Raw genomic sequence first — 13609 nt, 5'->3', positions numbered from 1 at the left:
TTTTTCAGTTGTTTTTCGATGCATATTTAAAATATGTAAACAACAAGAGGAAAAATTGATAAGGAATTCAAATTTCATCGCTTCGATAGCACCAGGTGACGTAAAATTCACTTGTTTTGAGATTCGAACCATGCAGATGTAATTAAAATTCCATAATTTGCGTTAGTAACGAAAATGTCGTGTGTAGTATTCTGTGTAAAATAACCAAGGAATGTACACATCATTATTTTGAAATAATATTTTCCTCCTACTGTGAGAGTACACAAACGTAAAAACATAGCTTTCTCTTACGTCTTCAAAAAAAAAAAAAGAAAGTTTACATCTTTATTAGGGCGGATCGATTTTTAAATTTACATGATGTATATCAATATACCAGCAATGAAATCCCTACTGACCAGCTAGATGGTCTCGACACGAGTGGACGAATTTTAACATTTATTTGAACGACGCCATGTCACTATACTTGTCCATTACAACGTATATGTACACAAGAAACACACAGTCGGCATGTCCACTGTAGTGAACATTAACGATTTGAAGAATATTTGCAACTCAATTTGTCAATATGAACTAGTTCGAATATAGAACTACACATAGGAACATATACGAAGAATCTGACATCAAAGTTTCAAACAGCAAAAAAAGTGTTATTGTTGTTATCGTTTCATTGCTGCTCCCGGAACCAAAGGTTGAAATGATTATAATCCTGATTCATTGAATTCAATCAGAAAAAACAATCAATCTAAAACAATAGTAGTTTAAAAAAATCCAACCGATGCTGTGGAGTAAACTTGACCGCAGACAAAATTCAAGAGAAAAGAGAGATTTTTACATGCAAAATAAGAATGATGATCCACTTTGACACCTTGAAAACGCAAAATTCAATAACAAGAATTAAATTGAGCACAAATAAGAACTATTTTTGTTTTTGAGCAAAAAGTCACCGTTTAATGTTGAATTTATTCCATTTCATTGAATTTAACGATTTTCGGAATGTTTACTCAATGTGTTTGATCATACAAACGAAAAAGTTCGCTGCTTGTGCTTTGAAATTTGTATATAAAATACACCAATTTCATGATGTCACAATGTGTGTGCGGGTAAGTAAAACTGCTATATAAGCAAGGATCTCATTAGGTTTGAAATTAGTAGTGTTCAGTCTTCCGTTAGAAGCTGATATAAAAATCGAGTTTGGAGTAAGAAAAGGAAGTGTATCATTAGAAAAATGTTGTTGTTGAGAATCGTTGCTTTTGTTTGTGCAATAAAATGCACTATCGGGCTTCGATATATTAAAGTCGTAAACAATAATAATTTTCCAATTTGGATCGAATCATTTTCAAACAATGGACAGCCTCCATTGAGAAATAATGAAGCTGTTTTAATCAATCCAAGCCAAGCAGAAATATTTAACATTGAAGACTCAGGCTGGGCTGGACGACTGTGGGCCAAATTTGGGTGCGATGGCGACGGTACAAATTGTGAAATAGGTCAATCAGTCGCTCCATGTCCATCAAACGGATGCCAACCGCCATCTGATACCAAAGTTGAATTCTTCTTCCCACCAATTGGTGACCCAAAGGATGCATATTATGACATCAGTTTGGTACAAGTTTTATTTTTTAAACATAACCAAATTTATTAATTTTTTACGTTTTTTCCAAAAAATTAGGTGGATGGATACTCTTTGGCCAGTGAAATTATACCATACCAAAATGTAAGGGAAATCGAAAATAAAAAGTGTTCACTTATACTCAACAATAAATGAATAACATAATTTTTATAGAATCAACCATTCCAAAATGGCGCTTGTGCTCGAACTAACTGTCAACTCCAATTGAACAGCTGTCCAACCAACGAAATAAGTGGTTTGGCCGATTTGACTGTAAAAGGTAGAAGCAATATCAATTTTCTGTTTTAAAATGAGTAAAGGGAATATATCGAGTTAGAAACTTATTAGTTGAATCTAGTTTTACTTTCATTTGCTTGTGAAATTTTTCATTCAATTCCATTGCCAATGATTCCTTTAAATTTATAATTTGAACCACGTGAGAAATTGAGTTTGAAAATGTTTCGAAACATTTAAACTTATTGGCCACTATATTTGCATAACATTGAATATATTAAATTCATGACACATCCTTAGGTAAAAACAATAATATAGTATCCTGCTTGGCACCGTGTAAAAAATGGAATTATCCGGCTCCTTACGGCAATGCTAGAAATGAACAAGAAGGGGATGGACGCATGCTTTGCTGCCCCGAAGGTGTTTTGCCAGAAGATTGTAGAAAAGGACTTGTTACTCAAACTGAATATGTAAAACTTCTTCGTAACACTTGCCCGTCCGCATACAGTTATTCATATGATGACGAAGGTGGACTACACAATTGTCCATCTGACACAAGTTATGTTGTTAATTTTTATTCAACACCCGTAAGTCAAACGTCAAATTCTTTTTTTTTCGAAGGAAAATGTTTTAGTCATATTTGGAATATTAATAAAATTTACAAGTTTTCATAGTGATTAAGTTATACATTTGGAGCAGTTTGTATCAATATTTTTGTTGAGTCGAAATTGATCGGATTTTTTTCCAATATGTACACACAAATCACAACTAACCTCAATATGAACAAAAATTGACATAAAACTGCATTTATCCGAAGTCTCAACCGTTTTTGGGATAAATTTTAGTTCAGATTTTTTCCGCTCAACTATTTAAGTGCTTAACATATATCCCTTTGGCATTTGAGCGGAAAAAATGCATACTAAAATTTATCCCAAAACGGTTGAGACTTCGGATAAATTGAGTTTTATGTCAATTTTTGTTCATATTGAGGTTAGTTGTCATTTGTGTGTATGTATGCAGTAACTTGATCACCGCGAAAACTTGTGAATCTTATCTCCTTTATAAAATACATACTCTTACCAAATCTAAAGAAATTTCAATCGAAAATAAGGGTAAATAATTTGGCTCAAAATGAAAATGTTGTTGGCAAGTACCTCTAATTTGCACTGACATTTCTTCAAACTATCAGAATGTTATTTTTATGTGAAAAAATTAAACTGTGCAAAGTTTTACGTCATTACGATATTATATAAGCATGATTCCCACAGAAGAACCAACATTTTTGTTGATTTTTGTATGAGAAGTGTATCAAAACTTATTTGTATTGCAAAACTATAACATCAGATTCGGTTTTCTCGTTCACTTTTCAAATAACTTTATTAGGGAATGAGCTATCGTGTTAACAAATTTTTGCGTACATTATACATTGTACACCGTACGTACACACTCAGAGAAGTTTTTTTAAACAGGTTTTCTCTATTTTGAAATAGGGCGCAAGTGGCGTTGGATCAGTACCACACGAGGTATCGTGTATAAGCGCAGGTAAATTACAAACGCCTATAGGTAAATTACTCTCGTTTTTACCACAAAAAGCATCAGGCGGAGCTTCTAAAGCTGGATCGGTCAAGCCACCAAAAAAGGCATCAGACGGAGCTTCAAAAAAAGCTGGATCAGTTTCGTCGGCACCAAAAAAGACAACAGGCAGTACGCGCTTATATCCGGACGAATCTTATTACGTAGATGAACCCTGTAAGATCCTATGCAAAATTAGAGTAAATTAAAGATTACATTAGTAAATGAACTCTTTTACCAGATCTCTTTGGTATGCTTTCAAAAAAGAAGCTAATGAAACCAAATGACCATGTTGTAATGGCTGCCTTGCCTTTTACTGATCCAACAACTGCAATAGAATCACATAAAAAAGGTTCAAAAGGTAATTTACCTTAATCAACATTTGTCAATAAAATTTAATATTTGTAAGAAAAAAATAGTATAATAGCAAGAACATTTTTACAAAAACGGCATAAGCTATGGTAGGTTTTGCTGCGGTCGCTAAAACTACTGGCGGTCAGGCAGGTAAAATGATTCAAATAAATAACTTGGCTGATCTCATCAAGTACGTCAACGACAGCGTTCCTCGGGTGTTGATGATCAATAAAGACATAAAAGCACCAAAACTTACCAAGGTTCTCATGGGGTCGGATAAAACTATCATCGGTTCGCCAAAAAACGTTAGGCTGTATAATATTTATCTCAGTGCCACCAAAAAGTCGAAAAATATCATTTTTCAAAACTTGATTTTTGAACATTCGCCAATCAACAATGGCAATGATGATATTCAGTTATATCTGAACTATGGTAAAGGATATTGGATCGATCATTGCTCATTCGTTGGGCATGCATGGTCTCTTGATGATGGCAGTAACGATAAACTCCTTTATATTGGCGAAAAAGCTAGCCACGCTACTATAAGTAATTGTTTCTTCGGAAACCATAAATACGGGCCGACCTTTGGGTATCTGGAGGATAATCTTAAAGTACAGGGTAATGCTGATACACATGTAACCATCTATGATAATCATTTTGAAAACGTGGAAATTGGAGCACCCGGACAAATGAGATATGGGCACTACCATGTATACAATAACTATATTAACAATTGTCAGGTGGGATTTAAAGTTTCAAAGAACGCCGTAGTCGTTTCTGAATATAACTATTTTAGTGTTAACACAAAAAATAATGGCAATGGCATGTTGGATGATAGAAAAGATGGAAAGTTTAGTGATACCGGTAGTGTCCCGACCATACATCAAAAATGCCCGAAGTCTAATTGGAGGGCATCAAGCGCCTATAAGTACAAAGCAGTTGAAAGGGCAAACCCTGGAAAATTTCCTTTGGACAAATTTCAACCAACAGAAGAATTAGGTATATACGGATACGGTAGACCTACACAGGGATCCACACTGCCTCTACCATCCATGCAATATCCAGCTATGGTTTCACCTTCCGCGCAATCATTGAATCTTCCAAGTTCGCCAAGTTTACACTGAACATTTTTATAAGAAATATGAGCTTTTTAGAATAATAGATCTACATTAAATAATCTTCCATAAAAAGGGCATTAAAATAGGTTGAACAAAAATAAGGAGTAAAATATTATGCTCTCTTTTCTGTTTGTTCTCTTTTGCGTGTTGCTGAAGATGACAAATAAATTTTGTCGAAATGCATACAAAAGTTTTTTAGAAATTCATCAAATAAATTTCTTCATATTGTGAACTCAACTTAAGGTGTTTTAAATTATTTAATTAGATTATTATGCTCTCATTAATTTTTTCACTGATTCCCTTTTATCGAATTAGTTTTGCGATACAAACAATTTTCGACACACTTTTCATAAAAAATTTCAAAAAAAATTAATTTTTGTATGAAAGCCATGCTTCTATGATATAGTAATAAACTGTAATAACATTCCAAGAGATTTCAATGCATAATGGGGGTACCTCCCGAACAAAATTTTGGTTTTTTTGCTCAAAAACGAAAATTTTGTATGGAAGGTACCCCAAAATTGTATTGAAATTTCTTCAAACTTTCAGAATGTTAGCTTTTTGTGAAAAAAATGACCTCTGCGAATTTTCACATGATTACGATTTCATACAAGCATTGAAAAGTCTATCAAAAATTATTTGTATTGCAAAACTAATGTCAGATTCAGTTTTCTCATGAATTCAAATTTAAGTAAAAGATATGTAATAAATGCATGTTGTGGATCACAGTGCGGAAAAGTTCATCTTACGAATGTAAGGCATTTTATTTAAATTGTTGTTCACATTTCAAGTTATTAGTGAAAAAATGTATGTAAACATTTCTAAAAGTCATCTTCATGAGAGCACAATATTTTACTCCTTATTTTCGTTCAACAATATTTAATGTTGATTTATTATTTTTAAAAGCTCATATGTCGTCTGTGTTCTAATACAATCACCATTACTTGTAACTTCCCTTAAAAATATTCAAGAATGATGAAGAAGTGTTTATTTTCTGTCCATTGTAGATTGAATCTTAATAACCATTGCTCAATTAAAATTCAATTCTTTCATTTCTAAATAAAAACTATTGAAATTTAAATATCTGAAATATGTATTCTAAATAAAGTATTTAGTGGGCTATTTCTTCAAAATTTTACTTTTCCGCACACACCTAGTGTGTGAGATGAAGTATTGGAATCGATCGAAAAATTAAAACCCTCAAAAAACATTTTTTCTGGGTGTTTTAGGAGCCAGGGAACACGAATCAGTCGTTTTTTGATGTCCAAATGTATGTGCGTGATATCCTGTACCCTGTACGCTGTACCCTTACAATGCCCATGGAAAAAATTCAATTTTTATTCCAAAAGACGTATTTTATTTGTAAATTCCCATTATTAGTAGTTTTTGTATGAAAAGTGCGTCGAACATTATCTGTATCGTAAAACTAATGTCAGTTTCAATTTTCTCGTGAATTAAGTATTTATTAATACTTATTTAATAAATGCATGTTGTGGATCACAGTGCGGAAAAGTTCATTGTTTCATATTTTTTCGCCCTTTCACTCAAAAAATAAGTACGAGTATTAGTGAGTGCGTGCATTTCTCCTGTGCCAATAACACCTCTGGTGTTGAAAAAGATGCGGTTTCTCGAAACGAAGGAACCCATACAAAACCATCAACCCGATTTCGATGGTGTATAGTTCCAAATTAAAGCATTCTTCCAATTTTTATTTTTAAGGTATTTGGAAAGATTTCCTCAGTTACTCTCTTGGCCAGACAATTATGAAATATTCATTAATTTTCCCATATTCGTTTTCCTGAAAGCATCCTGAATCTTTTTTCTCGTCCATTCTTATTACTTTTTTAACAATATGTCATAAGGTCCAATAATAAACATGAGCCACATTTTTTTTTGAAAATAAGAATAAATAACAAGCCTCAAAAGTGAGAGATAATAAGTCGTATAAATGATTGAAATCGAATGTTAAAAAACAAGTTTCTTTGTCAACCTTTAAAACTGGAGTTTTTTTTTGCTTAGCTACAATATTTGAAAGAACACCTGTTTAAATTGACGTAATCTCGAACTAGACGATAAAACAAACTACAAATATTGCAATTTTCCATTTGAAAATCCCTTACTTTATTTGAAGAACATTCTAACATGCGCGAATTAATGCCGAATGTCGAAAACAATTTATTTTACTTTTATATAATTTGTGCGAAAAAAAAAATTGTATAGGTGTATAAATGCAGTCGAATCTGCCCTTGTTATTAGTATAACATTTCATGGTTAAGCGACACGCACATCTTTGAGTGTGACAATGAAGCAATTTTTATTTTTCACCATTTTATCATTTTTGGCTTTCAACGATGTAAGTTATTATTTTAAAAAAACATTTAAAAACATAAACACTTCAGAAGAAATATAATTTCAAAACGTCCGAACAAGATATCAACAATTTAAATTAATTTTCTTTGAATTCTGTTATCTTTTGTCGATAGGTATGTATCAAAGGAGCCACCGCGAATAATATCTACCAGAGCATCGTTTTTAAGTTTGCTCTTCAAGCAAGTGCAATTGATTGGTATCCTAAGATTGAAGCTGTATTCTCATTAGCTCCAGATTTTTCCGATCAAGCTACTGAAATTTTAAATAACGTTCTTCGTATCAGTGGGAATCAGGAAATAAACACACTTTGCAATGAATTGCTGTCGATTCCAGCCGATATTGATCAAATTCCGAATGACGTTCAAAGCGTCTTCAATAACTGGACATTTGTATTATCAGCAACCGAAGGCTATGTCAACGCTAATTTAAAAACCATTACAAATTTTCATCAAAAATATGAAACTGGATTCATAAAACATATTAATTTGGTGAAGAAATCACGATCACCATCTGCTATTTTAAATTATCTTAAGGCAGCCAAGAAATTTGTAAACGATTATCAAAAGCGTCGTAATATTTGGGCAAATGGTTTGATGGGCGCATCATTGCATTTTTAAACGAATGCAGTAGGAATTGCAAAAACCAATTTTGAAAATGAATTTGAAAAAAGAAAACCATTTGTAAATTATATTTTCCATCCAATGTACTTTGAATTTCAATAAACATAAAGAGGCTTACGTACGCAAGCTAACTTTTCCGCATGGAACTGAAATTTTGGGAATAAACTGAAATGATGGTCTATGTATGGTTGCAGTAACTTAAATTACCGTGAAAACTTGTGAATATTATTTTCTTATCAAAATAAATAATCACACCAAGTTGAAAGAAATTTCATTCAAAAAAATAGCCTGTTCAAGGTTTCACATCATTACGGTACCACAAAGGCATGTCTTTCATACAAAAATGAAATTTTTTGTGGATTTTTGTATGAAAAATTGATTGCATCTTAAAACTAACATCAGATTCGGGTTTGACCAGATCTATTTCTCGTACTGTCCAATCATCCCGTAAAGTAAGATTTTGAATTTCATGTCTGAGCACGAAACCATCGTATCACCAAAATGGTTGAAAAATGATCAAAAAATGTATGGATGTGGGTACTCATCGTGTTTTCTACATGTGATATGCATAGAAAACATGTTTTGGGGTGACTTACTGCAACCATTAAGTTACTGCAACCATATATAGACCATAATTTCAGTTTATTCCCAAAATTTCGGTTCCATGCGGAAAAGTTAGCTTGCGTACGTAAGCCTCTTTATTTCTATCCCATATAATCATAAACTCTTGATATGATAAATCTTATTGTTTCCAATTCGGTTTGAATTTTCAGTAATTTGGTGATCCGTTCGATGGGACTGAGGTAGGAAAAAGTTAACTGTTTGAGTGTCAATAGCCGATTGTTTGCTACATATGTCCATGTTACGGATTTCTACAGAAAACACACAAGACTTTCGTTTTATTCTTTTCTTATGTTAATAAATAAAAAGATTACAATGTTCATATTTACATAGCTTAAGCTGTTGTTGTATAATGATCGAAATCATTCTAAAGAATTGGACAATTGGCGTTAACGAATATGATTATTCGGTACTTGTATACATATTATATTAAAATTTACAGTAGAGTACAGATTAAAATTCCGGTTAGCGAGTATCACGCAAAACGTTTAGAAATTTTTTAACATTCGAAAACTATTAATTAGTTTCCCAATGAACATGGCATTGAATAACTCTATAAGTTGGAAATAATTATTTCTTGATAGCAGATCTGACAATGCACAATACCAATGACCATATCACATTGCTTATATCGATAAATTGTTCCATAATAGAAATATTTACATGTGAAAGAATTATATCTCTATAGCGAGAGTGGCTTTTGATTGACCTTACGATGAATTTTACAAAGTCTGGAACATTTACATTTAAAATGTTTGAGTGAGTGAGCTAACTCTTGGAAAATGTCATTAGAAAGATGATTTCTTCTGATTTCAAATATGACTTGGCATATTTACAAAAAAGGTTTTTACAATTTATAGACATTTTGGGGACAAACTATGATCCTCCATTCGATCATTTAGATTTAAATTAATTAATTTTGAATGTACGTCAGAGTGCATGCTTTTGTTTCAATTTAAATAGATTAACATAGCGATCAGCGAGTATCACGCAAGACCTTTAGCCATCATTTTTTCATAATTCAAACATTCACAGTGTGTTTGGGGCGAAAATAATAATAAATTTGAATTTTGAAAGAGAGAGTCAACAAAACCATCCGATGTTCTGCTGGATGAATCAATCAAGGAAATCACAACGAATTTTAGTACAGCAAATGCAACAATTATTTCTGTATAACAAGTATACCTCTTGGAAATGAAAACGTCATAAGAATGCACGATGTGAATGAAAAAGATAATTTCTTCTGATTTAAAATGTGACTTGGCGTATGTAAAAAAAAGATGAGGACAAACTATGATCCTCCATTCGATGATTTAGATTTGAATTAATTAATTTTGAATGTATGCCAGAGTACATGCTTTTGTTATTAGGATTTAAAGTAGACGCAGCTTAAAATAGCGATCAGCGAGTATCACGCAAAATCATTTGTGATTTTGTAACATTTGAAAACTACTAATTAGTTTCCCAATGAGCGTCACATTGAATTACTTTGTTGAATCAAGTTCGCCGATTTTGGAACTTTAAACTCTATCCGAATGTACGATGCAGAAGAGAATGTAGAAGACTACTTTATCAAATTTGGTGAAATGTTGACAACAATAGAATAGTAACACACACTAACATAAAGTTGTTGATGAATCATGGCCAAAGTTGTTGTGCTTATTGAGTTCTATATTTCTGCCGCTAATGCGTCGGATTCACCAACTTCTTGGACCTCTTCTAGGTCGTTTCTGATGTTGAATGTTATTCGGATTTCCTCGGGCGTTTTGCCTTTCATCATATTTGCAACGGTTGTGCATGTTACATCCATCAATCCCTTGATGTCCAAGTAATTTTCGGCCATGATTAGCCCAAACAGAGTGCCAGCGATTTAAAAAAAGAGAAAATTAGTTAATGTTTGTTCCATATTGAATTCATCGATCAATATTAAACGAATGCAGTTGAACATGATTATTTTTTGCTTATCTTGATCGATTTTCAAAAATTCAGTGTCCCATTCGGAGATTGGATTGTTGCTGGCACCATTGTCATCATCAGCATTAGTTGGAATGGTTTCGCCCTTGTGATGTTCGGACCACTTTAAAACGCGATTCAAAATATCAGCATTGACTTGAGGTACCGGCAAAATGGCTCCATCTCCAGCTTCGATGCCGCAATCATCCAACATGATTTTGATGGTATTCGACATTTTGGCGACTTCAATCTCAATTTCGAACTTTTCACCGTCTGATGATTGCAACGTAATTTTCGACATCTGAAAAAACACACAGAAAACTTTGACATAGTTTATTTCTTAGTTTTCACTCTTTCTATTGACGAGAAAATGAAGAATAATGTCAGAAAAAATTAAATAATTTTTGGAACTTACCTTTTAAAATTGATTTTACTTAAAACTCGAGAGAGAAAGAATTGGTTTCGATCGTAATTTGTAGTTAAGTATTGCTCTGACGAAAAACACGAGTAGAATGATATGGATCAAGCAAAGTCCTGATATTTATACCCACTTCGACTCCATTAATGTCTTAATGATCCAATGCTCATTAGGTGGTTAATTACCTCATTTGGTGTAATTACAAAGATGTTCATACTTTTGTGGGGGCGCTGTAATCAATAAATATTTTTTTTTTTTTTGAGTAATTAGCAAATGATATCTTAATGATTTTAAAGAAAAGTACCATTTCCAAGGAACTAACGGAAAATTATATTTTTATACCTGAATAAAAGACTTTTTCATATCTACACGTGTAGAGTATAGACTTGAGAAGCACTGTTTAGAACTAAATAACTAAGTTTGATGCATTTTTAACAAAAATAAGTCATGTGCATTAGTAGGGCTAGCCCAAAATGTCAATATACCAGATGAAAATGAGTAGACTGAATTTCCCGTGCATGAACTTATTTATTTTATTCAGCATGATTTCACGCTATCTACGTATAGACGGAGAAAAATCGTTCTAAATCAGTTCAGTTTCTAAAGAATATAATTTTTAAATCAAATAATTAAAACAAAATTCATCCAGTATTCAGTATTGATATTTGCGAATCCACATAAGATTAGTAAACACGTATTCGTCGCATAATTTGTTGTATCTATCGCTGGATTTCACATTGCAAAGTAGTCAAGTATTGCGAAGCGATATCAGCACCAAATGCTGTACTCACATATGCTACAAACACGAAAGCAATAAAAATACACATGTGGTGTTTAGTGCTCACATTTGCGTATGCGTCATAATCGGTTCAATAACAGCCGTTTCAACGATCAACATAAACCAAGACATAAACGAGTGTATGTATTTACGTATACTTAAGTTCTTAACGCGAATCAAGGCAGTGATACAGTAGTATGATTTAAGTTGATCGAATACCACACCATTTCGAAATGGCAAGTGACTGCGAATCGCGATGACGCATAAACAAAATTTCCAATTATGAAGAAAAACCCATCCTTGATAAAAAAAAATGAGTCTATCATCAGACTTTCTGATCTTTGTAGCTGGTCCAGTTGAAATCGGTTTGCTATAAGTATTGGTTCGACTGGCTCACAAATCAGTTTTATATTGTTCAATCCAGCGCTAACTTGTGTTTTACCATGGAATCAAAATTAAGTGTATTTTTCCTATTTGTTGTTTTTCAAGTGAGTAAAAAGTTCTTTAGATTTATTTTGCGACAGATTTTTTTTTCTTCTTCAACATTATTTTCGAAACAAATTGATGAGATGGAAAAAATTTAAATTTTCATTTTATGTTTTGATTATTACAGTTTTGTTCAACTGTTGAGATTCCCAGTGTGAGCGAAATGATTCAATATCCAACTGTTCCGACTCCGACTACGATCCAAAATTTTAGTAGAAGAAGTCATGATCAACATCCAGCGGTTACGACTCCGTCAACGAAACAACTGAGCGAAAGATTTCAGTATGAACCTACAGAAAATGAACACATGAAGTTAACCCATCAAATGATTGAGAACATATATCCATGTGTCAATTTGAAAAATGCTAAAAAAGTGATTGACAGTGTAAATATGCTTCGGTTGCCACATGAAGCTGGACATCTTGAGGCCGAAGAAGCTGAAGTAAATAGGATACCTTGTTAAAGAGGAGATACTACATTTCAATGAAAAAATTCTCAATTTTTCCCCAACAGATGGATTTGCTTTACATAATGGTCTTCGGTGTGGACGGGATAATGCCACTTTCACGATGGTATCTCATGTTCGAAAAAATTGTCGATGCATTTGATGAATGTATGTACATTTCATTCCATCAACATGTTTCGTTTTCTCGAATAAATTCAATGAAATCAATTTGTATTTTCAGCTGATGTGACGAGAGAGGACCCATTTAAATTGAATGAATTAATTTTCAATCACTATTTAACTCCCACACAACGGAAACAATTGAAAGTTATCATAGATTCATTTACAGAAGGAAGCACACATGCGCTGAAGGTAAGTTGAAAATATGGCAATTTATCGAATTCACATCAATCAATTTCAATGAAATTTCAGAGATATATGTATGGATCTACAGTTGGTGCTATATTGGACATTCCCCATGAAACTATTGCATTTGTTTTAGAGCGAGTAGATAACATTGCAGCGGTTGAATATCAATTGAGCCGGTTTGCCATCGATCAGTGCAAGAGAGTGTATCCATACTTTAATAATGTGAACGTTGCCAACGAAATCATGAGATTGATTAAAGGAAATTGATTCCTCGATAATTAGAAGAAGAAAAAAATGTGAATTGCTTATGACTTTGAAGTAAAAATACACAAATAAATATATAAATGACAAAATCAAAATAAATAAATATCTCTAATTTGCGGTTGCTGTGCTGTTAAAATAGCTGAAGTGATTACGAAACAACTGATAAATGAAAGTAGCATTTTGGTGGGTAATTCCATGTTTTTGTTTTACAATTACCAGAATAATCGTGAAGGGTCAGAGTTTATATCATTTTTTAGAGACTCAATTTCAATTAAATGGATTTTCGAATATTTGCTCGAAAAACAAGATGTCGTATCGCCTTTGGAGCTTTAATTGTGTTTTTTTTCTTATTACTTAAAGTAAGTGTATGTGTCCATATCAGTGCAACGTAAATCCCC

The 13609-nt window shown here is 32.7% G+C and overlaps 4 protein-coding genes across 5 annotated transcripts; 3 read left to right on the top strand and 1 right to left on the bottom strand.

Moving 5' to 3' along the window:
• Window positions 1-1158: 1158 nt before the first annotated feature.
• On the top strand, window positions 1159-5124 carry LOC116348351. Its single transcript, XM_031779331.1, has 7 exons — window positions 1159-1603; window positions 1670-1714; window positions 1784-1889; window positions 2144-2430; window positions 3334-3592; window positions 3657-3776; window positions 3872-5124. Exons 1-7 carry the CDS (start codon window positions 1226-1228, stop codon window positions 4891-4893), a joined length of 2217 nt encoding a protein of 738 aa, XP_031635191.1. The 5' UTR covers window positions 1159-1225; the 3' UTR covers window positions 4894-5124.
• Window positions 5125-7110: 1986 nt separating this feature from the next.
• LOC116348268 lies at window positions 7111-8836 on the top strand. 2 transcript variants are annotated; one of them, XR_004201785.1, is made up of 3 exons: window positions 7111-7240; window positions 7371-7937; window positions 8651-8836. XR_004201785.1 is itself a non-coding variant. In XM_031779191.1 (2 exons), the coding sequence occupies exons 1-2, from the start codon at window positions 7190-7192 to the stop codon at window positions 7872-7874; spliced, it is 555 nt and encodes a 184-aa protein (XP_031635051.1). In that variant the 5' UTR covers window positions 7111-7189; the 3' UTR covers window positions 7875-7984. The 2 variants fall into 2 exon arrangements, 1 of the variants encoding a protein (XP_031635051.1); XM_031779191.1 differs by lacking the exon at window positions 8651-8836 and having other exon boundaries at window positions 7371-7984.
• Window positions 8837-10093: 1257 nt separating this feature from the next.
• LOC116348267 (S-phase kinase-associated protein 1-like) lies at window positions 10094-10936 on the bottom strand. Its single transcript, XM_031779189.1, has 3 exons — window positions 10867-10936; window positions 10465-10752; window positions 10094-10362 (listed from the first exon to the last, which is right to left on the bottom strand). Exons 2-3 carry the CDS (start codon window positions 10750-10752, stop codon window positions 10168-10170), a joined length of 483 nt encoding a protein of 160 aa, XP_031635049.1. The 5' UTR covers window positions 10867-10936; the 3' UTR covers window positions 10094-10167.
• Window positions 10937-11996: 1060 nt separating this feature from the next.
• On the top strand, window positions 11997-13308 carry LOC116348254. The gene is made up of 5 exons (XM_031779168.1): window positions 11997-12135; window positions 12261-12575; window positions 12647-12746; window positions 12820-12950; window positions 13011-13308. Exons 1-5 carry the CDS (start codon window positions 12091-12093, stop codon window positions 13212-13214), a joined length of 795 nt encoding a protein of 264 aa, XP_031635028.1. The 5' UTR covers window positions 11997-12090; the 3' UTR covers window positions 13215-13308.
• Window positions 13309-13609: the final 301 nt, after the last annotated feature.

Source organism: Contarinia nasturtii, unplaced genomic scaffold, assembly GCF_009176525.2.
Source record: "Contarinia nasturtii isolate CC-2019 unplaced genomic scaffold, AAFC_CNas_1.1 Cnas_scaffold_2367, whole genome shotgun sequence".
NCBI classification, from domain to species: Eukaryota; Metazoa; Arthropoda; class Insecta; order Diptera; family Cecidomyiidae; genus Contarinia; species Contarinia nasturtii.
This window is presented reverse-complemented; position numbering and strand designations above follow the sequence as displayed.

What these genes read in the sequence shown, in the direction of transcription:
- LOC116348351 (XM_031779331.1), top strand. Translation starts at nt 1,226, where the DNA reads ATGTTGTTGTTGAGAATCGTTGCTTTTGTTTGTGCAATAAAATGCACT. An exon ending in TTAATTTTTATTCAACACCC is followed by an intron (nt 2,431 to 3,333) that starts GTAAGTCAAACG and finishes ATTTTGAAATAG; the next exon opens with GGCGCAAGTGGCGTTGGATC. An exon ending in TTATTACGTAGATGAACCCT is followed by an intron (nt 3,593 to 3,656) that starts GTAAGATCCTAT and finishes CTCTTTTACCAG; the next exon opens with ATCTCTTTGGTATGCTTTCA.
- LOC116348268 (XM_031779191.1), top strand. Translation starts at nt 7,190, where the DNA reads ATGAAGCAATTTTTATTTTTCACCATTTTATCATTTTTGGCTTTCAAC. An exon ending in CATTTTTGGCTTTCAACGAT is followed by an intron (nt 7,241 to 7,370) that starts GTAAGTTATTAT and finishes TTTTGTCGATAG; the next exon opens with GTATGTATCAAAGGAGCCAC.
- LOC116348267 (XM_031779189.1), bottom strand. Translation starts at nt 10,752, where the DNA reads ATGTCGAAAATTACGTTGCAATCATCAGACGGTGAAAAGTTCGAAATT. An exon ending in AATTTTTGAAAATCGATCAA is followed by an intron (nt 10,363 to 10,464) that starts GATAAGCAAAAA and finishes TTTTAAATCGCT; the next exon opens with GGCACTCTGTTTGGGCTAAT.
- LOC116348254 (XM_031779168.1), top strand. Translation starts at nt 12,091, where the DNA reads ATGGAATCAAAATTAAGTGTATTTTTCCTATTTGTTGTTTTTCAA. An exon ending in TCCTATTTGTTGTTTTTCAA is followed by an intron (nt 12,136 to 12,260) that starts GTGAGTAAAAAG and finishes TGATTATTACAG; the next exon opens with TTTTGTTCAACTGTTGAGAT. An exon ending in GAAGCACACATGCGCTGAAG is followed by an intron (nt 12,951 to 13,010) that starts GTAAGTTGAAAA and finishes ATGAAATTTCAG; the next exon opens with AGATATATGTATGGATCTAC.